Below are 27,593 nucleotides of genomic sequence, written 5' to 3'. Positions count from 1 at the left end.
TAGCTCCCCGTTCCCAAGCTCCCCAAGCTGTGGGAGCCGATCGCCAAATGTAAAAGGACGCCACTAAACCCGACTAGGTTCTCCGGAACTGCAATTGAATCGGGTAAAACTCTACCGTTTAGATAGCAGCATGCAAGATGGATCTACTTGCAATGCAGCCGCACAACAGTACAGCAAACAAGGCCACCACGGGCCATTTTGTCACTCCCCGGTACCGCATCGTAAATTCGCTAGTAACAGCCGAGCGCGAAACATGCGCATTTGGGAGTCCATTTCCAGATCCATAATCGCGTACCGACCACTACCGGCTCGTGTAATGGTTACGTTTTAATGGTGGTAAATCTAATTTATGTTTCCTCAGCCCATAAATTACGTTCCCTTTGGCAAACTCGGCTGCTTTGTTTTGGGCAGGCTGCGCTGGCAGGACGCGCGGGTGGCTTCGAATGAGCCGTCCTCCGGTGATTTATTAAGTTAAACTTCTCGGCGTTTTTTTTGTTTTTTTCGTGGGGAAATGAAACTAGCACCAGCCACGCTTACAAATCGTTTGTGATGATGCTTCCGCACATGGGGAAACACCGGGAGCTTTAGTTGGCCGTTAGCGCCGAAAGGTTAACCGAAAAGCAATTTGCTTCGCGTGTTCGTTCGCGAGATGCATTGGCTTTTGTTGGTAGAGGCTTTCGTTTGGTTGCAATCTAAGCCGTGCCGTGTCAAATCGGCCGGAACAAAGCGAACAAAACTGTCCGGCTCCCACACACTTTGCTGGTCGTTTGTTGGGCTGCAGTTTTGTGGACCTCTAGCGGGCATTACTGTTAGGCCACGTGTGGTGAACCGTGAGCTCATAATTCAACCCGAAAGTGTCATTCCGACAATGGAAAACTGGATCGTTTTACGGTGGCAAATGAAAATGTGAAGGTGTCGATAATAAAAAATAGTCCCTTCCAAACACCTACTATTTGAATGTCCTAGATCTCGATCTCCTTCTGTATAAATTACACCGGTCGTGAAGGGAGGAAACTTGTGATATTTGGGAATTTCTAAAACTGGAGCGGATAATTGAATATGTGTTATGCGTTTGGAAGTTGCTTTTGTAATGTTTATTCAACCGTCAGATTTGTACATAATTCAATTACTCTAGTTCACTTTTCTTACATTGGCGTCTGGTTTATACTCTCTGCTCGTAGTGTTGTCAAGTGTTGTTTATTTTTCATGCAATAACAATTCAAAATATTTTCATGCAAATTAATTAATTATACTAATTATCCAAATTCAACATTCCGGCCACCAAAAGAGAATTCTTTTAAATGCATGAAACTATGTGATCGACGTGTAAACTTGACTTGACGTCCCAAATGTCAACAACGGTTGTTTACTATTTCCCACGTGTATCCTTCTTCCGTTCTAACTTCTCTGTTCGATTGGATTGGGTAGTAACGCGATTCTGCTGACGGCTCGAACAATTTCTTTTCCTGTGCCCACTCGTAAAGTTACTACTCTCACTACACCGTCTTTTCCTGGGTGCAAAGCTGTTATTCGCCCTTTTGGCCAAACTGCAGGTGGGGTATTGTCTTCTTTCACGATCACTAATTGGTTCACTTCTAGCTTCACCGGTGTATTGTTCGCGTGCTTTGCCCTGGCCTGTAGCTGCTGTAGATATTCTGGGTACCACCGTGCCCAAATCTCTTGCATCTGCCTTTGCACTAATTGGTACTCCTTCAAACGGTTCGGAGAAATCTTGCTAAGATCTACTTGTGGTACCGCCTGCATGCTACTCCCTATCAAGAAATGGCCCGGGGTTAGTGCTTCCAAATCTGTTGGCTCATCTGATATTGGTATCAATGGACGCGAATTTAAACAAAGCTCAACTTGTGCCAGAAGGGTAAGCATATTTTCTTGCGTCACACTTCTAACTCCTATCGTCTTTAACAGATGCCTTTTAGCGGACTTAACTGCCGCTTCCCAAAGTCCTCCAAAATGAGGCGCACGCGGGGGGATAAACTTCCATACCAGTTCGTTCTCTGCGCACCAATCAAAGATCGCTCTCCTATCACCCTCATCGATTTTCAGCATCCTATAGATGCGATGCAACTCGTGTGCCGCGCCCTTGAACGTCGTTGCATTGTCCGAATGCAATTCGGCTACTTTACCACGTCTCGCGACAAAGCGACGTAGTGCTGATAGGAAAGCAGTCGATGTGAGATCACTCACCAGCTCGATATGGACTGCCCTTGTCGCGAAACATACGAATATCGCGATGTATGCCTTCGTTGGGCTTCGGTTGCGGACGGTCGACTTTAACAAAAACGGCCCACAGTAGTCGACGCCGCTGACGGCAAACGGTCGCGTTGGTGTCACTCGTGACTTAGGCAAATCAGCTACCGCCTGTTTCACCAGCGTTGGCTTGTTCCGAAAGCATGTGTGGCATCGATGGTACACGCTCTTTGCTAAGTTTCGGCCCCCAATCAACCAAAACTTCTGCCGGATTGTTGCTAACATGAATTGTGGCCCCGCGTGCATCTTTTGATGATGAGTGTTCTCGACCAGTAGTGTCGACAGCCGATGTGATGCAGCGAGGACAATCGGATGTTTGGTTGACTCTGGTATGTTGGCGTTACCAAGCCGGCCACCGACGCGTAACACACCCTTTGGGTCGAGGTATGGAGACAACCACTTTAGTCTCGACCTTCCGCTCACCAGCTTTCCTCGTTTCAGGTCGTCCATCTCCTCCGCAAACGAATCATGTTGTGCCCGTTGACACAACCTCAGTTCCGCATCCTGCAACTCCGCCGCTGTAAGCGGTGGAACGGAACTCAATAGCGTCTTCATGTCCGTATTCCGCTTGACGCTGTTGATCGACGTTGACTTGCTCGCCCTGAGGTTGGAGAGGATTCGCAAGCAATAAGCAACAACCCTTCGCAACTTGCCGTACGAGGAATAACGTGCGAAAAGTATGTTGCTAAAGTCACACGTCGTAGAGGTGATGACTATTTTGGACACCGCTAACCGCTCCTCGATGTCCGTCTCGTTCTCTTTCGCGAGTACTGGTTCCACCGGCCACTCTTCCTGTCCGTAGGACAACCAACGTGGCCCCTGCCACCATCGCTCGCACTGCAGTAACTCTTCGGGCCTCAACCCGCGCGATATATCATCCGCCGGGTTATCGCTACCAGGAACATGACGCCAGCATGAAATTCGGGTCTCCTCTTGTATTTGCGCCACCCTGTTGGCGACGAACGGCTTCCATCGACGAGGTGATGATTTGAGCCAATGCATGACGGTCATGGAATCTGTCCAACAGATAACCGTCGACGATGAAACGTTGAGTGCTCGAATCACCTTCTGGAACAGGTGTACTGCTAGCCGTGCTGCACACAGTTCTAATCTGGCGATGGAATGTGTGTTTGAGAGGGACACCACCTTGGACTTAGCCGCTAGCAATCTAACCGTAGAGCCCCGTGTCGAATCCGAGCGTACGTAACAACATGCTCCATAGGCTCCTTGAGATGCATCCGCGAAGAGATGCAGCTGCAGCCTTTCCGGATTGCTATGTGCCACCAATCGAGGTACTCGCAGTTCGCGTAACACATAGAGCGTTGAGTGGAACCTCCTCCACTCTTCCTGAATCTCCGCTGGTAGCGGACGATTCCAGTCCAGCGTCTTCCCCTCGTGCTTCAATCCCCATAGGCGTTGCAGGAACATCTTGGCGAGTATCACCGTTGGTCCCAACAGACCAAGAGGATCGAAGATTCTGGCCGTGTATGATAACACCAGGCATCGTGTCAGCTCTTCTGCAGGGGTTGGCAAATCCACCCGAAACCGAAACATATCGTTGGATGGTTCCCAAACCAAGCCCAGTGTTGAGACTGCTTGGTCTTCTTGCCAGTCTAGAACTGATTTGATGGCCAAATCGGCGCTTGGAACACCATCAAGCGCAGCCGGTATGTTCGACGCCCATTTCTTTAGTGAGAAGCCCGCTGATTCCAACATCGATGATATCTGTTTACGTGTCTCGATGGCTTCTGAAACACTTGCTGCACCAGTCAGCAAGTCATCCACATAAAAATCATGCAGAACCGGGTCTACGGCTTTGGGGTACTCCTGTTTGTTGTCATGCGCGATTTGTTGCAATGTACGAGTGGCCAAGAACGGAGCTGATGCGGTACCGTAGGTCACCGTTTGTAGCTCATACGTTGCTATTGGTTCGGTTGACCGTTTCCGATATCGAATGCGTAGCAGTTTTCGATCTTTATCATAATGCAGGATCTGCCTGTACATCTTCTCCACGTCTGCCACTAATGCGACAGAATGCTTCCTGAATCGCAAGATGATTGTGAGCAGATCATCTTGTACCGTTGGGCCAATGAGTAAAGTGTCGTTCAAGGAGTAGCCCGATGTTGTTTTGCAGGATGCATCGAAAACAACACGAACCTTGGTTGAAGAACTCGACTCCTTAATCACGGCATGATGAGGGATGTAGCAGTGCGGCTCACTATCGTCGACAGGTTCGGTGAGTTTCACCATGTGTCCCAACTGCTCGTATTCTACCATGAACCTTTTATACTCCTTTTCCATTACAGGATTGGCCTTTAGCCGCCGTTCAACTCCCAACAAACGCCGATCTGCTATATCCCTTGACAAACCCAGGACTTTCTCCGGTTTGGCATTTCGCGGCAACGACACGACATAGCGACCTTGAGCATTTCGCGTAGTCGTGGAAGCATAATACTTCTCACACAGGTCTTCTTCCAAAGACAACGCAGGGCCTTCTAAAATGCTCTCAGCCTCCCAGAACCGTTGTAGCGAAGCTGCAATGTCACCTTCATTGGTTGCCAGGTGACACAACCGCAAATTGGGCCCAGAACAACGGGAAGTATTCCCAGAGATCGCCCATCCAAACGGTGTCTCCAACAACCATGGTTTTCCTTCGCCCAGTGACCGCTTCCTTCCAGTGTGTAGTTCCCAAAATGTATCACCGCCAATAACCACATCTACCTTTCCGGGGACGTGGAAAGTAGGATCAGCCAATTTTATATTCGGGAGGAACCACGACTCTACGTTTATCGGTGTGGTTGGAAGATCTGCCGACGGAGTCTTCAGTACAAGAAATTCCATTGTTGTAGAGAAGTCAGCCCCTTTCGATTGAACGGCCGCTGTAATGGAACCCTTGACGTGCTGCATCTGTTGCCCTATACCAGATATGGCAACGTCTACCTTTGACAACGGTGTTAGCAAGCGCTGCGCCATGGTTTCGGAAACGAAATTGCACATCGATCCCGAATCGAGAAGTGCCCGCGCATCATACGTGTTGCCGTGATCATCCACGAGCTGGAGAAGGACCGTTTCCAGAAGAACCATTTCCTCATCGGATTGCGCAGCCATGGTCACCGCTGAATTCACATGTAGTAGTGAATGGTGTCGTGCCTTGCACGTAGTGCACCGGTACGACGAGCGGCAATCCCTCACTTGGTGATGACGATTCAGGCAATTCCAACACAGCCGTTCTCGTGTTGCGATTTCCCGCCGTTGGGGTACGTCCTTATTTGCGAATTCCGGACAAACCCGCAAATGGTGAGCCTCCGTGCAACCAAAAATGCACGGTGGTTGTGGTGGCTGTGGCGCTGACATATGCGGTATTGCTCTTCCTGCCGTCGCTGTGTTACCCACCAACCTTGGTCTATGTTCGAATATTTTTTTGCTACCGGCCACCGTTCTCGTATTTAGTTCAGTATGGGAAAACTCACGCGTTGACTTAAGGATTCGGACACGACTATGAAGGAAATCTACTAACTCCTTGTACTTATCTTTCGTGTGCTGTGCTGAATGGTTTTCCCAAGCCAAGATGGTCGCCGTGTCCAGTTTCATCAGCAAGAGGTTGGCGAGCGGCGTATCCCAGTACTCAACGGGCTCGTCGAGTTTCTTCAGCCCGTTCACGTGCCGCGTGAATTCATCCACGAGCTGCGCCAATTCATCCACCCTTTCACGGCTCACTGTCGGTAGGTGATGAATCTTCCGGTAGTACTCGCGAACAAGCGTACGCGGGTTGTCGTATCGCTTCAGCAAGGCAGTCCACGTCACGTCGTAATTATCTGCTGTTAAGGTGGTATGCTCGAAGAGCAATCCAGCATCACCCTTTAACGACGACAGCAGATATTGCAGCTTCATGATGTTAGGAATGTCCGCGGAAGAATCAATCATAGCTACAAATCGGTCCCGGAAAGTAAGCCACTTGGTAGAATCACCATCAAACGTAGGTAATTCGATTTTCGGCAGACGCACATTCACAGCACTCGATCGTCCCGTAGTATTCATCGTTGAATTCGCGATCAACACCGAATCACTCACACCCGGGTTCGAGGGTTGCCTTCGTAGAAGGAAACCCTTCACGCGTCGGTAACGCGTGTCCATTTCGCAACGTTCCGCCACATACGTTTCCGCCCCATCCTCATCTAGCTCCGAAACTTTCGCGCTTGCCTGGAGAAAATCTTCGTAATACCTTTCCAGCTGGTCTAGACACACTGATACTTCACTCACTCTATCATCGGTATATTCACTGGTGAACTGTTCCACGGTTTTAATTAGCTCGGCAGCTTGGCGTTTTTTCAGTTGAAACGCTTTTAATTGTTTCGCCATTTTCTCTTTGAATTTTTGGCGCGTAGGATAATCTCACTGTAACTTGGATGCAACTTGTACGCAAAACCAAATTTCGAATGGCGCAAATTTGAAAACGCAATGGGTGTCGTTGCAGTTATGGGTGCCAAATTTGAAATGGCGTGGGTGGCGTCGGTTTTCTTACGCGTTCCGATCGAACTACACACTCGCTTTTCTGTTCCTTGTTCGTGACACGATGTAATCTTCACGAACACTTCACAAACGTCTCCTTTGCCCGTGATAGCGGGGCAACCAAAGGAAATGAAAAACACAACGGGTTTAAACGGAGAAATATCACACTTTGAATCACCACTGTACATAAACGGTACGTAGTGCCGTTTATTCCCAAATCTGTGAACACGTAGTGTCCTGCTGCAAGTTTCACTGCACGTAATGCTTCCTTTCACCGATCCGGTTCGAAGGACCAAATGTATAAATTACACCGGTCGTGAAGGGAGGAAACTTGTGATATTTGGGAATTTCTAAAACTGGAGCGGATAATTGAATATGTGTTATGCGTTTGGAAGTTGCTTTTGTAATGTTTATTCAACCGTCAGATTTGTACATAATTCAATTACTCTAGTTCACTTTTCTTACATTGGCGTCTGGTTTATACTCTCTGCTCGTAGTGTTGTCAAGTGTTGTTTATTTTTCATGCAATAACAATTCAAAATATTTTCATGCAAATTAATTAATTATACTAATTATCCAAATTCAACACCTTCTTTCTCTTCTTTGGTGCTACAACTTTGGGAGGTCTCGGCCATGCCATTTCTGGCTTTCTGTGACTTGGATTTTACCCGTAGCTGGAAAGTCTGTCCAGCAAACGGGGAGGCGATCTGGATCGGATTTGATCAACGGTTGCCATCGGCCCGCTAGATCTTGATCACTATGCGCCTATCAATAGCACACTCTGAACAACAAACCAGAGCTGCACAGCTGTGGAAGTTTCAATCTGAGGAAGAAGTATGAAACTCTTCAGAGGTATTCGAGGACATTAAAGACGAGTTCAAAGCTCTAACCATTAGACATCGAGGCTGATCACCTGTGAAGATTTTAGTCTGAGGTAGAAGTCCCAGCTCTTCAGAGGTTTTGGAGGATATTATCGACGTGCTCAAGGCTCTAAGCATTATACATCTAAGCTTTTCGCCTGTAGAGGGATCAGTCCGAGACTCCGAGACAACTCTTAAGAGGTTTTGGAGGATATTATCGACGTGCTCAAGGGTCTAAGCATCAGGCATAAAAGCTCCATCCAACAGGCGTTGTGGCGCGTCAATCCTGACGTGAGATTCAAGTTAGTATTGACTCTCTAAGTAAAGGTTGAGATGCTGGATTGGGAGACGATACCATGGTAGGGTTGTAGATTATCAATTAAAATTAATTAAAATAAATTTATGTCCTGAGCTTCAGTAAACTTAACAAATTACAAATTGCCTCAGGTTTCCCTTATGCCAGGTTCCTTCTTATTTCACATCAATGATCAACGCATGACTCAATGAAACACATGTTGGTCGTTTACAGTTTGCCATGCATTTTTTTGTTACCTCTGCCACACAATTTTGCGTTTGGCTTGTTAAACAGAATTCTCACCGATCCTACACACCCCATCCCTCTCACCATGGTTGTGTTGCATTTTATAAACGACACTTTAACCGTCCCAAAAACAACGAGCAAACATCTCGTACATGAATAGCAAGGATGATTCGATTCGGTGTGTTTTTTTGTTGTGTCCTTCCGCAAACCATCCGAATGCAATGGAAACAATTTCATCATCGTTGAAATGCATCAAAAATAGCAACGTTTCTCGGCTACCGTTTTTGCTCGGTTGTCAAGCAAGGGGGGAGGGGGGGGCCTTCAACCTTAAAAAGAACAACGACCAAAAACCAACAACCGGCGCACATTGGCTCACATTCATGATTGCCAAAAACCTCGCTGCACAAAACTCAATCCACCAGCAGGCCCATTGACGATCAGCTTGGGACCTCATCAAACCAGGCCTAGCCTGTCGGAAGAGTTTGACAGCACGGGAACTGTCATTGCACGCCCCTATCCGTCCCGTCCATTCGCCGAGTGCAGGAAAGCGCTCAAAATTTGTACCGAATGAACCATCTGTCCGCGATGCCGGACCGAATGCAAACCAAATGCTCATAAATTAAATCACCGAGCGATGCTTCCGCGCGAAAACGGTTGCAGGAATGCAGCGCAACAAACACACACACACAAAAAAGGCACACAAGAGACTTCAATGTCTGATCCAGCGAGGAAACAATCATTTCCCGCAGCTTCACCAGCAAACGTTCCAAATGAAATGCGGGAAGGAGATGGGAGAAGCGAAAAAAAACAAGCACGACAAGACAAGCAGACAACACGACGTTGGGGCATATAAATTAAGGCCTTCCTTATGAAACGAATGACAAAAAAAGCAACACAGGAGTAAAACATGACGAACAACCCTAACCGCACGCAAGTGAATCAATTTGATGATTCGATGAAAAATGTAACGTGCAAAAAGCGGAAGCACTGACGCGCGCGCTGCACAACATTGAGGTTGGAGCGAGAACTTTACCCCGTACGGCCGACAGCAACCACTCTCAGCCGGTTGGTGAATTCGTATCGAAATTTATTCGAAATTAAATTACCATCGAATTAGTATTCACAAGCGCACGGTTATTATGAGAACGTTGACGATTGTAAATGCGAGAAACGTTGCATGAATTTGTAATGAGACCGGCCGCATCCAGCCAGCCAGCCAGCCAGCCAGCGGCCCCTAACCATGAAGATCAACCGATCGTCCTCGCGGACCGATTCGGAATTTATGTATGTATAACATCGTTAACGATTGTCTTGCGATTGTGTCATTATCATTATCTCGTTGTCAATGCTCGCAAGCCAGTTGTGGTTGATGTGCTTGGGAGTTTTCCCTCCCACTCGGCTGGCACCCTCATCCACCCTACCCATTCGAGCGTGCGTGTGTGTGTGTACTTCAACAATACCACACGAAAAAAAAAGCCATGCGAACCGTTCTGGTGCTGCTCGCCTCCCTGCCCATCGACGATCCCATTCGTCGTCTGCAAGGATGCTCTGGGGTTGATGCTTCTGGTTGGCTTTCACATAGGCTGCAACCCGAACGGTCTTGCATCCTTGAGGGAGCAGTACGACTCCCGATCGGCTGCGCTGCCTTGTATGGCCGCACCCGAGGCCGGCTCAAAATGGTGAATTGTGGTTTCGGTAGCGGAACCCTATTGCTTGCCACTACCACCCGATGGTGTCACTTTATTGCCACGCAGACCTTCACAGCCCCCACCGACTGGACGGTTCGAGTTCGCAATCTCTTCTTCACCAGTTTTCGCGGGGCTGACATGGCGCGGTAGTAAAAAAAAGGAAGAAGAAGAAGAAACTCCCAGCAGCCCTCACAGTGCGCGTCAGGCTTTGTTTGCTGAGAAATTGATCATGAATTCACAATCAATCAAATGGGGAAGAGATAAGAAATAGGGAGAGCGCGTTTTTCTAGCGTCGATTGTGAATCGATTCGTCGATTTTTTGTGCTTTGCTGTACGGCGGTTCCAATTAACTCTTAATGACATAAATATCGTACCGATGGGTGAGTTTTATCGCAATCGCAAGATCGTGGGGAAATATTCCTTTTTTTTTTTATTGGTTTGTCCTGTGCCTGTGGTTTTGTCCCGATCCGACAGTGCAACGGCGGTAACAGATGTTCATTAAAATGTGTAATTGATATTGCTACAATTGCGAAGTCAGGTGGAAGTTGATTCCAGTGCACACATTCCTTTAATTAAACTTCAGCGCGAGACACAGCGATATTCTCGGTCAGTTTTGATGTGAACTAGTTCACTGATATTTAAACCACTGAGAAGGTAAACAGGAACAAGTGAACATGGCTATTTTAGAATTAAAACAAATATTGGTTACACAGCTTTTAATCATTACAGATACAAAACAACAGCATCATAAAATAGTTTTTACAGTTCTTGACGTTATTGTACAAGCACTTGTTTGTCAAAGATAAAAATTTTATTCAAAGACTTCTATTTACCCGCAATTGAAGCCCCGGAATGTGGGAGCTTCTTCTTCTTCTTCTGTGGCGCTACAACCACGAAAGGTCTCGGCCTGCCATTTCTGGCTTTCTGTGACTTGATTTTACCCGTAGCAAAGTAGTCAGCCCTTCGTATCGGGCAGGCGGTCTGGATGGGATTTGAATCCCGGGGTCCATCATGTGACCCCGACTTTACTACGGGTAAAACCAAGCCACAGAAGGTACGCCGAGCCCTTACAAGATTATAGTGCCCAGTAATAAGAAGAAGTAAAAATATATAGGCATCATTTAGTGATATTTATATTCCATTCTTTTTTACTTGCACTAAAAGTTATACTTTACCAATCAAAATCGATAAAAAAGTGTTAAAGCCTTGAAAGTAAATAATGATCTTACACTCATGCTACGCACTGTAAAACAGTCGTTCACCGTTATCGGTGTTCAAAACTGGCAACAAATTGATTTGTTACAGTAAAATATTTCGATGAACAATTTCAAAATCAAATTTTGCAACCATGAGCAAAAACAAAATCAATTAAATGCCAAGATCGATGTCCAATCGATCATAGTTTCGGCAGCCCAGCGATGAGAGTGCAAATTGCAAACGTTAAATAGCAAAGCCGAAATATAGTTGCTTACAAAACTTACCTTTGCTGAAGGCCGCTAATATCTTCCGGGTTCATATCCGAGGACACCACGTACACGGTCGTACCGTCCGGGCCCTGCTGCTGCGTGTACTGCAGATTGCCCTGCACCACAATCTGCGTACCGTCGATCAGCCCGAGCTCATTGTTCGCGTACAAACTTTCCAGCCCCTTCTGGTCGGTGTAGATCACCGTTTTGTTGCCCTCGTTGTACACGTAGTCGATCTGAGGTTTATCTTCCTCGCCCGATCCGCCGGGACCACTGGCGGCGCCACCGCCACCACCACCACCACCGGCACCCGGAACCGCCTCGAAGTGTGGCATAGCTGCCTTCGGATCACCATAGATAACGTTCTTCGGTTCACCACCGCCGAGCGTGTACACGATCTGCTTCGTCTGCGTCTGGTCCGGTGCGGGTCCACCGGCCGCCGTCGTGTAGATCGTCTGCGGTTGATGCGTGTGGGGTGCCGCGTGTGGATGACCATGGTGCTGCTGATGTTTGTCCTCCACGTCCTTCTCGTACTGTAGCACCGTGGTCGGTAGTTGTTCCTGAGGGCCAACACCGACTGCCCCACCGGCACCGCCACCACCGCTAGTCGTGGTGTAGATGATGCTATTATCCATCCGATTCAGCAGCTGGTCAGCGGTCGAGATGGCAATGCGGGTCAGGATCGTTTCCCCGTTCTCGTTGCGTGTTATGATGTGATGCTCACCGTTTATGATGTCTCGACTGATAATTTCCTGATTGCCGAGCAGTCGCTGTATGTGACTGTCCTCGAGCAACCGTACCCCACCCTGATGCTCCTCCGGTGACATTCGACCGAGGTGCGGATGCTGATGGTGCTGCTGCTGCTGCTGCTGTGGATCACCAGCATCGTTACCATTGATGGTTGCCGGTAGCAAACGATGCCCATCGATGATGCTACCATCGTCCGGGTGCACCTGAGGGTGCTGCTGATGGTGTTGCTGCTGATGTTGATCGACCGGGGACATTCGCTGCAAGTGCTGCTGTTGCTCGTCCGATGACTGTTGCTGCTGTTGCTGCTGGATCAGTCGAGCATGGAGCAGATTCTGTTCGGCGACAGCGTGATGTTCGCTCGGATGCAGCTGATCCGGTGAGTGCATTTGCTGTTGCTGCTGCTGACCGTGCACGATCGTAGTCAGCTGATGGTGATGTGCATTCGCAGCTAGCTTATGTCCTGCTGCCCCGGCAGCCGTCGTATAGACGTACACAGTGTTCGTCTCCTTGTCGTACACCTTCTCCGTCGTCCCGTCGTCCGGAAGACTCATATCGGTGGCACCATCGTGGACGATGGTGTGCGGTGACGTGACTGACCCTGTAGCTGCCCCACCGGGACTAACACCAGCACCACCATTATAATCCTTATGCAGATCCAGCACGCTCACGGTCGTCATAGTGGCCAGCTCTGGCGGAGGTGTTCCTTCAGCACTCGCAGACTTTAGCTCACCCTGCAACGGCGCGGCACCGTTAGCTTCCTGCTGAAGCTGTTGCTGGTGCTGATGATGCATTTCAGGTGATGCAGACATTCTCGCTCTTCCTTCTCTCACTTCTATTGCACGAGTTTCGGTGCGGTTTGGCACGCAAAGTTCACTCCAAGTCCTGCGGGTTGGATTGGCACTCAATTTGTTTCACAATGCTGCTAGTTGTTTGCCACAAAATTCACATCAGCAGGTCATGATCACACTGTGAAAAGAAGCCAAAAAATAGGAAGAAAGAGATACATTAGCTACCGATACTAGTACCATGTTAGAGATGTATTTATTTGCACAACAACGCTAACTTCTACAAGAGGACAACGGGTTCGTTCTGATCTTATCATACACCAGCGGGAAAGGTGAGCGCGTAAGATTTATTGCCTCACCAATGCATGCGACCGAGAACTGTACCCACCAACACACGATCGATCGGAGGTTTTTTTTTGCATTTTCACGTATGAAAAATTAATTGCCCAAGCGAATGGGTATGGGAAAACGGATTAAAGGATTTGAAGGTGCGAAGATCTGACCCTGCTCCCAGCCCTCCCCGCTCGTACTCACTCCACCGCACAGCCAACCAATTGTGACAGTGGTATGCTGAGCCTATAAATTTTGTTATCATTTTCAACGCTACCAAACCCCATAGCTGGAGGTTTAATCGCGAATTGCAAATCAACGCAAACCACATGACGATCGGTGCTACTGCTCGTAGTGCGGTGGTGAGTTAGACAACGTATAAATATCTCACTTTACGCTCGCGTCTCAACCGCTCAATCGTGCGATGATTTACGAGCTTTGTATGGTCCACCACCATCGCCCCGGTGTCATTTGAATTGCGTTCGGTCCTCCGCAAACGGTGCCCTTTCTGGACGGGGGGAGGGGGGACGTTAACACGGGCAAAGGATTATGGACACACCTTCGGCAAAAAGACGGGGGTATAATAAATAATGGTGATTGTTCGGTTATTTCCACCATTGTTCAATCTATTTGCGCTGTTAGGTGGCCGGCAGGAGCACGGGGAGCGATTCCTGCTTGACCACACAAACATTCCAGGGCAATTTGTAACTAGCGTTATTGTGGGAAATTTGAGGACTGATTCTGCTTTTTTCGATCGAATACCAGCGAAGGGCTAGGACTCCGGCATCGGCACTCCTACATTGAAATAGAGCAAAGTGCACCAAAAATTGCCCTATTTAACAGATCAAAAGTTGTTTTAGCTAATCAATTTTTAATTTAAAAAATATCTGATACTTACAATGGTTAAAACGATACAAGTTTCATGAGCAGCTCCATCAGAAAATCACAAACATTAGGCACACATTCATTTGTACGGTTAAAGTTGAACATTCATCCAGTTTTGTATGCAACAATTTTCAGCAAACTTCCATCACTTCTTAATCGATGTATGCTGTATGGCACAAGCTTCGAGCGGTTGAATCTAGGCGTGCTACATATAATTGCTTTGTAGTTTTATCATTTCTATCATCATCATTAGATGGAGATTCGTGGTTGCACAATAGGTTAAAATCGTTACACGATATTTCACAGACTGTAAATCACTGACGCATGGACGGAAGACGTTGTGTGATCGGTTTGTTGACGGTGCTGTTGATTACATGGTACTTTTTATTGTTCTTTTGCTTTGCTGACGGGTTTTCTGGTTCATTCTCGAAATGTGTTGCGTTACATCGTTGTGGAAAGTAGATCTGGAAGAAAAAAGAAAAACATCTATATTAGTTTGGGGATATTACAGAGGATTGCAGAGGACTAAAGCAATTTAAACTAAATCAAATGGAGACGACGACGATTGATCGAATTCGTCACATTCCATCGAAAGAGTTTTTTTTTCTCACTGTGGCAGATCATTCATGGTATCTGTGGTAAAGTTTACGACTTGAGGTCTCAGCTGATAGCCTATTTCCGTCACTGATCAAAACATTTTATACAAAAACTCCTAATACTATTCCTATTTACCAACCCAAACGGATAACTCAACCATTACCCAGACAAAAGGATGCCTTGCAGCACCGAAGCCAACCCTAACGGCCACCAGGCACGTCGAATGTGCACTGGAGGAGGTCGCCCCCAAATGGCTTGACCCCATTAGGCTCGCTACAGTGTACCCGCGTCTTGCACATATTCGGCACCGTCCGGCCAAAACGAGGCCCACCAGGGTCCAGCATATGGAATGGCCCGAGGGCAGAACCAACCGGCGATGGGTGCGTTGTCGCGATCGAAAAATCGGCCGTTCAACCGAACCGGGCGGAAGGGAAAAGAGAAAACTTACCCCTTTTCCCCTCCATCTTTTTTCAGGGCCTGTCACAGGTGCCAATCAATACACTTATCTTCGACTTCACCTCGATTGCTAGCGCGAAACACTTGTACGTTTTGGGGGGGAGGGGGGGGGGGGGTAGCGAACCCAAAAAAAAAGAGAGACAAAAATATTGGAAAACAGTCCGCGAGACATCCGTTTTGCAAAAGGTACAGCCTGTGAACAGCCAGCAAAAGTGTCCAATTTCGAACGGAATAGATTCGATTCCATGTATGCCAGCGAGACCGCACACACTCGTACGAAAGATTTCAACGAAATGACATGAAACGAACCCCGTTGTCCCGTTGTTGTGTAGTCCGCATCAGGGGCTACGTCAAGAAGACAATAATCCTAATGAGAGACATTAATATGACCCCAAAGCACACACACACACACATGATCGCGAAGGAGCGAAAGACCCTGAGGGCGTGATGAGATTTTCGGAGGGCGCAATTTCTTCGTCCCGGGCACACAGCAAAGGTCGCGATGATGGGCCCTGCCCGGTCGGTCAGCTATAGAAACACCAAATTGTAGTCAAGGGGACTGGCTGCGATGTTGCACAACGTCGTTTCGCTCATGCAATAATTTTCGAACCGCCGGGTCCGTAAAAAGAGCGTCACGATCACGACCTCGGCGATGAATGAATGTGACCAGTTTGACAGGTGAATAATCGTTTCCGATCGTACACAGTCCAACGATCGCTGGGCGTGTGTTTTCGGCGCGACATTAGAGTCCTCGAGCGAAGGAAGCAATTAACAATTATGCCTTCCGAAAATACCATCATTTCTAAAAAGGTAAAGGACATAGATTAAACTGCGCTAAAGCCGGTCATTTCGCTGCTGAAATTGCGCCCTACGCGGCACGCCGTCTCTTGAGGACGAATACATTTAGAAATGGTTTTAATTTTTTTGCTCGAACCGAAATCCGCTAAAATATGATCCGCAAATAGGAATCACACGACGCAATGTCACATCGGTCGAGCGCGCGAGCCCGAAAGGTTAATGCAACCGAAATGTTTTGCCATAAATTCACGCCACTAAGCTGCTTACACGTTACGTTTCCGTGGTCAGTGCATAATGTGTGCAGCACTGTGGTGGCGTACGGCGTACACCATCGATCAGCGTCATAAGCACCGTGGAATGGCTGTGCAGGATCGGCCCCGAAACATGAGGAAGAATAATTGAGCAGGAATCGAACAAGGCATCTAACAGCACAGCGCCGCGCCTGCTCGCAAAACACCTGCTAAGGAGATCATCGATCAAAGCTGTAATTAATTTTACTTAAACTAAATCTGCTCTGCTAACCATCCCTGGTGCGAGTGTGGATAGCTGGTGATCGTGTGGATTCACTGAGACCATCTTTGGGTCTCCCCCCAGCCCAAGGGGTCAAGGGTCGTAAAATAAGCCTTTCGCATTTGCGGTTTTTGTGCCGTGCCGTTTCGCTTACGCCCAGTACGAACGGGGACAATTTCGTTTCACCTAACATGGCACCAACAACGCACTTAAAAACCCCCACCTGAAACCTCCACACGGAACGGGAACGGTGTTGTTAGATCGAGGGTACGGTGCGGGATAGCCACGCGAGAGCTAACTTTTCTTCAAACACCAAGGTCCGAGGCAGGTCCATCGGGCAACAGGGTGTAACCTGATACTCGTGTATCGTGGATCGTTGTTGGTTTGAGCCGTTCGTTAAAACGGAATAAGGCGGGCTAAAGGTGGAGAAAGAATTTACAGCAAACGACAAATTTGATTGTTGTCGCTTGCACCGCATGCGAACTTTGTAAGGATGGGACAGAAAGGAAGGGTTTTGGGCGATAAGACGGCCCACATACACATGCACGATGGGAGAGTAAGATGTTGAAGAGCAATAAGAATATGAAATCTAAAAAAAATCAACAAATGTTTAGTAATGTACAGTGCATGTCATAACTATATGAACGTCTGATTTTTCGAGCATGAAGTTGATGATTCCGAAGCATTTTTATAAATTATTCGCTAAACGCGTCACAGTTCTGCGGAGATATGGAGAATTAAATATGCTAAAACTCTAAAAAGTTTCTATATAAAGCTGAATAACTGAGTAAAAAGCATGTCAAGGTTCTATAAATTGGTATCGTTATGATTGCCTAAAAATATTTTATTTCCATATTTAGTGCATCGTTAACTAAAGCTGCTCAAAAAAATGAAATATTTTAGTTATTTATGTATATATACTCAAAAAATGCATTTTTCTACAATAAAATCTAATGCTTATGACAGTGCCTAATTTTGACTTTCAGTTTGTGTAAAAAACCGTACAAACATATTTGCTTAGGTAATCTAAAAGTCCCCGATAAAATCTGAGATTCCAAGATTCTCAGAAGTCCAATAACAAAATCATAAACAGAGTATTATAAAAACAAAAAAAAATCATAATTTTTGAATTTATCAAACACGTCATTTTCACAAGATTTCCCTTTTGAATTTTTATCTTTCATGAGCTTATATTTAAATGAAGAAAAGTTAAATTGCGGCTTATTTTTTGTACAGCACTGTATTTTGGTACAATTTAAATAGTCTACTAAAATGCTTTTTATAAGGACGCTAACCCACATTAAAAAGGGTGATCCTATAGTTACGTTACACACTGTATAATAAAATCATCGCCTTGCGGGCGCCAATTAAGTTTAAAACAGTTTCTGCGAAAATATTACCACCTTAGAAAAGCAATACGAAACCCTAGTTTTTTAGGTTAATATTTCAGTACACTAATTCTATCATCACATGCAAATTTTCATCCACAAACACAATAAACTACCTAATATGATCGGCGTTAATATTTTCTCGCCCCCCTTTCAACGATCGAAATGTCCCATGCACATGCCACAGTGCAAGAGCGACCTCTAGCGATACCAAATGTGCAACGCGACCAGCAGCACACAATTTATTAACTTTCCGACCGGGCACACACTTGCCAGCCACTACGACGGGTGTGACAGCAGCACGCGCACCAACTCATTTCCGCAGAAAAACCACGTCCGCATGCGACAAAAATTGGCTGAATTTGATCGCACACGGGCACTGCTTCTCAGAGCCGCACGGAAATTGGTACGCTTTAATGGCAGCTGTACGCCACTTGTGCCGTAAATCCTTTCCCCGCTCACCACCACCGTCGCCGTTGCACCGACCGTACGCGACCGGCACATGTGAGAGTGGTTCTTTGTCGTCCATTTTGGGATGCTGTGATCCCATAAATTTTGTGTCTCGTACCAAAACAACCTTGCAACTACCCCCTTCCCCGAGTCCGAGTACCGGCAAAGGGTGACCTGTTCAAAATAAAATAACGCACCACAGGCGCGCACCACACCAAACCAATCTCTACACTTGCGTGGCGTTCGACGACGATCGACAACGATTTTGATTGACGGAACCGAAAGGAAACGAAACAGGGCACCGACCACCTTCTTCTTCCCCTTTCACACTTCCCTCGAATGACAATAATCATCATCATCCCCCTGCACACTCGGCAAAGGTAGTAATTTTTTAATCCACCCACACGGCAACGACATTTAGCGCGAGATCGCGATCACGATCGGTGCAAATCGCTGATCACTATCCGCCTTCTCCAAATTGGCACCGTTTTTATCCTTCCCGCGTCCGTTTTAACGCTTTCCCCCTACACGCCGCCCTCGCTGGAGTAGCTGGTCCTTTCCGCCCCGTTTATGTGCACCCGTGTGACATTTGAATCACCGTTTATAAACCCACGCACACGTCAAGCCACTAAGAGTGCGGCTGAAGAAGGAAAGTTTATTTTTTTTTCTTCTTTTTGTTATCTCTCTGGTACGGTGTGCTAATTTTGTAGCGAAATTTCATCGTCCTTTTTTTTCGTTGCTGCGACTTTTGCAAGAGAAATTATCGACTTGCAGAGGTGAGACGCACACTCATGGATACACGCTCGCTTTCTGCATAAATAAATTCACAGCAAGCATGAGCCGTTTTGCGGCCGTCCGGTCTGTTTAAATCTCGTGCACAAACCCCGTGCACCGATAATCCACCGCGATGAAGCTGTCAAATTGATTTTTATTTCCAAACTCTCGCGAACATGACCCGTGGTGGCGCGCGTTCGTGGTCCACGTCGACCCATCGGACGACGTACGCTGGTCGCGTTAATTAAAATTAATTCGCAAAACAAGCCCCCGCAGTGTCCGCTGTTGGTTGTCGTCGGCCAGTTATGAAATTCGTGCAAAAGGATAATAAACGCAACAACAACAACAACAAAAACCGTCCAAGCAGTAAAATCACCAAGTAAAATCACCATATTGCCCAACTCATCAATGAAATTGAAGGGAGGGAAGGCGTTTGCAAAAGCTGGTAAGGAGAAACTTAATATGGCACCGTGATTGGGTCGTATTGGCTTGATATATCGATGCACAACCGTTTTTTTTTTTACTGTTGTGGAAACGTATCATCGAAAACTGTTGGTTGGAAAAATATGGAAATAATTTCTCACTTTTACATACACAGGAGAGATTTATTTGTTCACGTTTCAATTGATGTCAATTTCGGGCGTGTTGCACAGTAAATTATAAAACCTGAAGAATAATGGTACCATTTTCGACTTTTCACTGCATCAAAGGCAATTAAAGTTTTTTTTTATTCGTGTTTTGCATGAGAAAACGTTTATGACACGCAAATATTGAATAATTGAACGAATATTACATGAAATGTGTGATCAATCTATTCGTTTGGGAATGGGTAATTAAGGGAATGGGGGTTGTTTTGCAATCCACATTTACTGGGTTCTTCAGTTGATAAGGCAATAGCATCCATTTTTATGTCAGGCTTCTTAGATGAAATGGCAAACAAAGCTAGTTGACATGGAAACGACTTCAGACGTCAGGGGAATCCAATACCTTTTATTGTGATGTCCTCAGATGATATTGTCATAGTAGCCATTGATATTGTATTCGACCTCCTAGCGTACGTGCAGATACGTAAAATACCAACGGGTACTATGACTCACTCAATCAATCAATCAATCAATCCACATTAACTAGCTTTGTTTGCCGTTTCATCTAAGAAGCCTGACATAAAAATGGATGCTATTGCCTTATCAACTGAAAATCGCTGTATATTACTTGCTCTCTTATTTTAACCGAGTTTTTTTTATAATGATACAAAAATACGAAAAAAGACATTCGGTTGGACTCAATTAAATGTTAAAGGTAATTGATACGTCGAGAACTTTTCATTTGATAAAGCAAACTTCTTGATATAGCAGGGGCAGATCGGTGGCAGAGGCCATAGCATCGCAGGACGGCAGGATCGGGATTCAAATCCCATCCATATTGCCTACCCGTACGTAGGACTGACCATCCTACTACGGGTAAAATCAAGTCATAGACTGCTAGAAATAGCAGGCCCTAGACCTTCCGAGGTTCTAGTGAAAAGGAATAAGTATAAGAAAGCAAACTATCCCAAATCATTTAGTATCACAAAAAAACCTGTGGAAAAACAATCTTCCTTTCTGGTACAATAAGGGTTGAAGAGCTTGCCATATTAAATGAAACCCCCCGTATTAACTTCAAAATATGAACATTTATCAGACTGGTTGAAGCATGGCAATGGAACATTGGGAGCTTAGTTTGATATTATGAGAAGAGAGAAAAACAAACATTGTTTGTTTTGTGCTCAACGGTAAGAATTTAAGAAGCAACGTCCGCTAGCTAACTGCCAATACGGATTGTTTTATCTCATCTGAAAACTTGAGTGCATACAGTAAGCCATGCCAACCAACACTACTTCTCCCACTCCTGCACCTTAGCACACCGAATGCATTTTTTGGTATGCAATGGGAAATAAATCAAGCAAGTTTGTATCATGGAGGAGCGGGGGCCTCTAATCCCGCATAATCCCGCACGCCCGGTGGATAACTTGTTGCCTTGTTGGCAACCCCTCGGGGGGGGGGGGGGGGGGGGGGGGGGGGGGGCTACGATTTTGTCAAACAGCACAACGACCCATACACTTGGGGCGCAATTGCCGTACGGTTGCCAGTTGGTTTGCCTCCAGGCCTGCCACCTTGAGTATATTTCCAAACCTCCGCAATGTTTGAGCGCTAGACAGGCGTTTTAAAGCCCCGGCTGCAGCTGTCATGCAGGCGAGATGCAACTAACAGTATTAACAGCGCGCGCGAAGTGAACGAACCACTCGATGATCCCCCCCATCCCCGGCGCAAAACATTACCTCCACCACACGTCCGTGCCGTGTGCCGGGCCGAATCAAACAAGTTGCCAAAGACGATTGCGAAACCTCTTAACTCAATCAAACTATTGCGGAGCTATAAAGTGAACAACCATGTTTCGCCTTCGCCTTCACCCGTGCGCGACCTCGGTGACCCATCTCAACGCCCCGGGTTGGCTCCCCCCCTCCCCCTCCTCCCCTACCGGGAGGTTCTTGCTCCTATCTTCCTATCCTGCAACAATTAGAGATGGTACAGGACGGGAAGGCGAAACAGACACACACACCACTTCAGTGTGTTTTATAGCATGTAACCGCCATCGAACGATCGCAATGGTGTAAATGGTTGAATGTTTTCGGTGCCTTTTTTTCATAATTTTATCAAAACATACACCAAACAACGTTCCTCTCTCTCTCTCTCTCCCTCTCTCTCTCTCTCTCTTGTCTCTCTCTTGTTTATCACCCACCTGAGGTCGAAATTGTGTGTGTTTGTGTTTTTCTTTCCATCCCAGATTAAAGTGCACTTGCAAGCAGCGAAACTGGAGGAACCGTAACCGCGTTGGGCAAACGTTATCGTGCTTCGGTAATCTTTCAATTACAAATACAACCTACTCCCTTCTTCGATACTAGGCGGGCCGCTGGCATACCGTGAAGGTAGAGTCCCAGCATCGGAAGACTATTTTAAACGAACGAACGATCGTACGGTTTCGAGCGGGAAATCTTGAACATTGTTGGCACGCCGTTGGGGAAGAATTTGGACGGGAACAATGTGTTCGCTTCGTTCGTAGATTGTTACGTTACCTAAGCCATGCTACACGAAAATGTTTGAGGTTAAATTGCTATATTTTTTCTGCTGTGTGTTTGAGCTTTCTGTGGGCTAATTGGATGAACCGTGAAGGTAGGTAGCATGAAAGTTGCTTAATTTGACTGGGATAGTCTCATGGTCTGATGCTGCTACGTTCGTTTTAATACATCAGAGGTTGTCAGTCGATTCTCGTCAAGGTTCAGCACCAGTAATGAACTATGTTAGACGATCGATCAAATATGAAGGTAAGCATCATCATTGTGATACGGTTAGAATACATTAATTTAATCTTTATTCTTCTCATAAATCGTATAAAATGTATTATCTTAATTCATTCAGATTTTTTCTAAATTCTCTGCACTCTATGTCTCTTTGGATCGGCTCTGTAGCAAATTGTGACGATTGCTAACATGATATGACCGATATCAAATCCTTTCCAGACCGTCTCCTTCATCGTACGCAAGGACGACTATTGATATAAGGGTAATTAAATCATGGAACAATTAAATAGATAAATAAAACCACCAAAGATCATGTTTACAGACGAAGACGAAAAATCTCTATGTCTTATGCAGTTTGTGTTTATTATTCTGCTCTACTTTCTAGTCAATTTGATTGCTTCTTTAAATTAACTTGAAATTTTATTTTAAACCTCGAAAGGTCTCAGCCTGCTTTTTCTGGCTTCCTGTGACTTGCTTTAAAACCCTTAGATGGAATGTCAGTCCTGCGTGTGAGAAGTCGGTTTGAATGGGATTTGATCTTCAGTCCTGCCGTATGAAGACCGGCACAGCTGTTTTTAAGCTTTAGCTTTCAAAACAAACTCATAGGATATTTGATTTTTCTATATTTTATAAGGATTGTGTCTGTTACCCCCAAAATCAACTGTTGAATTAAATATGACAAATCGATTTCCTTTATGCAACATTCTATAGCAGATGTTGAACATTAAATTTTACATAATTTTAAATAAATTAATTTTAAGCACATTTAAAAGACAGATAAAAACAAGCTTGTAACAAGCATGCTTATTAATAAATACCACAAAATGATATAGTTAAATACCAACAGCTTTGCATCCTCCCTCGAGAATCAAACCTGTTCCAAGAATTGCATTATAAATTGTTTACTTTTCAATGCATCCCTTAACTAATATATGCAGCCACGCAGCGAAATCACCATACCTTACCACATAACGCATAAATCAAATCGTTTTGTTTCGCCTCAGATTAAATTACTCAACTCTCCGGTACATACTAACCGTCACCCTCGTTCAACTCATTTCCGCTCTCGGTAGCCAGTGTAGCAATAGATTTACCCCCGGGGCGAAAGGGAAACAGTGGCCCACTGATAACTTACGTATCACACACACACACACACAGTCGCGAAACCAAACCCCAAAGCCTTTTATTAGTTTACGATCGTAAAAGGGAATTAGAACGCTCAAATCAATCGCCACTCCCCAATCGTCATACTGCCCGGCGTAGGGCACTGCATTGCAATTTTATTCCTCGTAATAATATTCCGTGCGATTTTCAATACATACATTCCACACGCTCGCTCGCTCGCTCGATCATAAAGTACAGACGGACGGTGTAATTAGCGATGTAAAACAATTACCCCAGGGCTTTTTTTGCGAACGGTTTCAATTAGATGGCAGTACAGGGAGCGGAGGTTATGTAAAAAAGATCGTAACACAGCTCAGTTTCATACAGAGGAAGGACACACCGTGCCAACTTAACCCCTTCAGTGCCCGGTTCATATCGCGGCGGCACGAACAACGAGGGCCAATATTAATTGGAAAAAAGCTCTTAGATGCACCGAACCGATAGATCACACCGGCCCAGAGGAACGGGCATGCATTAATTGAGCAATCTATCATCGACTGCCAATAGTTTTCTGGCTCATCTGGGAGATGGTGGATGATACTGAGCATGAGTAATGTAGTTACCACCGCCGTTGTGCCCTTTTTATGCTGAGCAATGCAAATCGGCGGAAAGTTAATTACGCCATCTTTATCGATGATGACTGGAAGCATTTAAGTGGTTGGATTAGTGTTAACACGACCCGTTTTACATGGTATGTTATAGTTCAATTTCAAACCTTGTGCTATTCTTCCTTTATTCGAATAGAAGTTATTTTAAATACATATAACCTTATTGAAACAATATAACAAAATAAATAAATACAACACGCCCATTCCTGCATTCTACCGACAAAAAGAAAAATGAAAAATAATCAGCCAAATAAGAATAAAACATGACCCAAAAACCGCAACATGTCCTCCACCGAAACGATCGGTTTTCCAAGGAAACAATGATCCTTTCTCGTCTCGAGAGTTCATTTTACCCACTCGCTCGAGTACGGCAGCACCAGCAGCAGCTCAACGACTTCCACGGCTAATTAGCTCGCCACCGAGCTCGATCGATGCCGATGAACGTCCTCGCCCTCGTCAGCCACACACACACGGAAGGGCTTTGTGGCGGGCGTGCACCCAGTCTACACGGCACCCACAACGAAATCCTCGAAATACACCTCCACGCGATCGAATTGCAGTGCCGGGTTGTACCACTCGACACTACTTTGTTCGGTGCAAAACCTTCCCCCGAAGCTTTGAATCCGGTGTAATCGATAGCGTCGGGAGGCGACCTGCGGTTCACCGATGCATCGCAACCTGTTGGGCTTCCGAAGTGCGGTCGTTGGGTTGCTCGGGTTTTTTTTATGTTTTATTTTCTGCATCGGTTGGAAGCCAACCTACCAGGGTGCCTCTCGATGTCAGATTAGTTTTCAATTATTTTTATTTTTTTTTTCGAAACATTTTATGAGCAAAGTAATTTATGACCGGCGGGTTTAAAATTCGATATATGCAATGAAGGGAAATCGCTTGCCTTGGAATCTTATCCCACAATCAATCTCTTTAATTTAACTCCACTGTGTTGTAAATTTACTTTAGCATACTAATCGATGATAAAGATAAACATCATCCAGGGTTTGGGATTACTTGCGATGGTTTTGTGGTTGATTTATGTAAATGTTCATACTGTTTATGAACGCAAATAAGTATAAGTAGCAAAAGTATGAGTATAAACATTTCCTGTTGGAAAACCTTTAAGCTAAAAACAAAACTGGATATAAAATTAGCAGATAAAAATGAAAAAAAAAATTACTCTATATAATTTACATTCTTTGGTTATATTAAATTTTCCTGATCTAATTAGCTCAAAGTGAGACAGAAAATATTTTGAGAAGTACTTTATTTCCCTCCTTGCATGCTCTGACATGCTCCTTTCCTACACTTTATTTTCTTTTTATTTGGTATAAATTTATGTGGGTAAAATAATCTTGTCCATTTTGAGACTTTAAAAGGACAAAGATTTTACTTCATAGCCAATATTTTAATATCGTTAATCCTTTCATAGGACAATTTTGAGTAAAGCGATTTTTATTTAAATTTCATCTTTCCGGATCAAACTTATAATCGCCTTGCCAATAATGTATTCCTAATACCGCATTCTACTGCAAATGGCTCGCTAAAGCCTACACGAAGCTCAATGCTCAATGATCTAATATTAACCTTCATACCGTCGCCAACATCACGTCTAGCGAACGCGTCTCGCAAAGACAAACCCCCATAAGTCACCATCCGACAATCCCCGGCCAACCTTTTTGAGCGATCGACGCCCGGTTGCCCGGTCAAACCGGAACGAGCAACGAGCCAGCATCCGCAGCCCGGATCGGAAACAATCAAACGGTTTCTTCCACACCAACGAAAAAAAAAACCCCGATCAGCGCCACTTGGCGCACAGAAACGCCCAAAACCAAAACACCCCGTTCAACATGTTCCCCCAGCAGCCCCCTCCCGCTCGACCGGACACCAGACAAAACAAACCCACCACCACCTCGGTACCACACCGAACACCCCTGCCGAAGGACTCTGTCGATTGGAGCAAAACAGGTTTCCATCAGACGGGAGGGCACACCAGAGCAGATCCACCAGCAGATCACCGGTCTGTGTGTGTGCGAGCGCGTGAACTTCGTGGGACCGGTCGGAGTCCGGTTCAAGGGCCCGGTTCAAATCTCCCGGCTGGCACAGAAGAAAGCAACAGACCGGTAAACAACAAGCCGGTTCACGAACCGGTGGCCAGGCCACAGCATGGTCGGATTCCCCGAAGCCGCACGAGACCGGTCACAATCGACCGCTCACATGCCCGTTTGGCCGGTTTTAGTTGCAAACAATCAAGCGCACCACCAGTCGAAAGTTCGTGTCAGCTGCTAACGCGCAGCAGGTTCCCACGGAATCCCACCAGATGGCGACACTGGCCCCCGCTTAGTGTGTCACGCACGCAAGAACGCACCCGGTCGCATCTAACGGCAAAAACCCGTTTGCCTTCCCCATCGTGACAATCTGTGACGACCGAACGCTAGAGGGCGCTCTCGGTACGCAAAGCTTGCCGACCACGTGGTTAAGAGTGCGCGCGCGAAAACGACGACAGTAACAAGCGCAACCGACAACAAACAAAAAAGCGAAACAAACCACAGGCAGCAAACTTGTCTAACTTGAAATGATAATTTCAAAACAAAACTCACTCCCCAACCACCCCTTCTGGCAGTTCACTTCGGTTTTTCTGGTTGCGCTGCGTGTTCAAGAGGGCGCATCGTCGCGAATCCGTACGAACCACGTGCCACAGAAACCGAAAACCAGGAACAAACAGGTTGCTCCAAACAGGTACGGAAGAATGGGTTTGGCGCCATTTTCACGCCATTCACTCTCCGATCCGTTCGACATTCTGACGGCATTAGTGGCCGGGACCATCATTCACGTAACACAACAATCGGGGCTACCAATTAATGCGCCAACTGCTTCCAATTATTGAGCTACACACACACACACACACCCTCATTCATTCTTGCATATCCATTCTCTTTTCCAATGAATCAACCATTCACCACAACTGCTGTTATTTACGCGTTTGAGTTTAATTATTCTATTTTCTGTAGCGCAACCACGATGCTCACCTTCTTTCCGGACGTGTTGCCAAAAAAACGATGCTGAATCGAGTGCGAGTGCGATTTGCAATTTGTGAACGAACAAACAGTTTCGTTTGCCGGGGTATTAAGCTAACAAGGAAACTTTAATCACCGTAACAATAAGCTTGGTGGAGGAGAGATAAATAGAACGAGTCGCTAAGAAAAAAAAAACCCGTCTGCCCAGACACATCAAATCTTACATCAGAAGATTAACAACGTGCTGGCTGATTCACGTGCCCCCAAATACGGGGAATTGCTTTCATGCCTTTCGGGGATTTTGTTCGCTTTCGTACGATCACGCGATTTAAGCGTGGCGCGGTATTGCGATCATTAGAATAATTCGCTTTAATTAGGATAACTCTCTCCCCGATAGCGCTTCGTTTGCGTTACATTGAAG

At 46.0% G+C, this 27,593-nt stretch overlaps 2 protein-coding genes across 3 annotated transcripts in view; both read right to left on the bottom strand.

Moving 5' to 3' along the window:
* Positions 1-14,542, bottom strand: part of LOC118516281 (homeotic protein female sterile-like) — a 31,287-nt gene extending 16,745 nt beyond the window's left edge. Inside the window, exons 1-2 of the mRNA XM_036062120.1 lie at positions 14,096-14,542; positions 11,348-13,048 (exon numbers count right to left, since the gene is read on the bottom strand). Of these exons, the coding sequence (XP_035918013.1) occupies positions 11,348-12,891 (1,544 nt within the window). The 5' untranslated portion in view covers positions 12,892-13,048; positions 14,096-14,542. The remainder of the gene's footprint in view (positions 1-11,347; positions 13,049-14,095) is intronic.
* LOC118516280 lies at positions 1,177-7,174 on the bottom strand. 2 transcript variants are annotated; one of them, XM_036062118.1, is made up of 2 exons: positions 4,420-7,174; positions 1,177-3,765 (listed from the first exon to the last, which is right to left on the bottom strand). In XM_036062118.1, exons 1-2 carry the CDS (start codon positions 6,625-6,627, stop codon positions 1,399-1,401), a joined length of 4,575 nt encoding a protein of 1,524 aa, XP_035918011.1. In that variant the 5' UTR covers positions 6,628-7,174; the 3' UTR covers positions 1,177-1,398. The 2 variants fall into 2 exon arrangements, with proteins under 2 accessions (XP_035918011.1, XP_035918010.1); XM_036062117.1 differs by having other exon boundaries at positions 1,177-4,092; positions 4,672-7,174.
* Positions 14,543-27,593: the final 13,051 nt, after the last annotated feature.

This window comes from Anopheles stephensi, unplaced genomic scaffold (genome assembly GCF_013141755.1).
Source record: "Anopheles stephensi strain Indian unplaced genomic scaffold, UCI_ANSTEP_V1.0 ucontig26, whole genome shotgun sequence".
Taxonomy (NCBI): Eukaryota; Metazoa; Arthropoda; class Insecta; order Diptera; family Culicidae; genus Anopheles; species Anopheles stephensi.
The sequence above is the reverse complement of the archived record's forward strand: the minus strand, read 5'-3'. Positions and strand labels throughout refer to the sequence as shown.

What these genes read in the sequence shown, in the direction of transcription:
- LOC118516280 (XM_036062117.1), bottom strand. Translation starts at nt 6,627, where the DNA reads ATGGCGAAACAATTAAAAGCGTTTCAACTGAAAAAACGCCAAGCTGCC. An exon ending in AAGGTCGCTATGTCGTGTCG is followed by an intron (nt 4,093 to 4,671) that starts TTGCCGCGAAAT and finishes AACAAACAGGAG; the next exon opens with TACCCCAAAGCCGTAGACCC.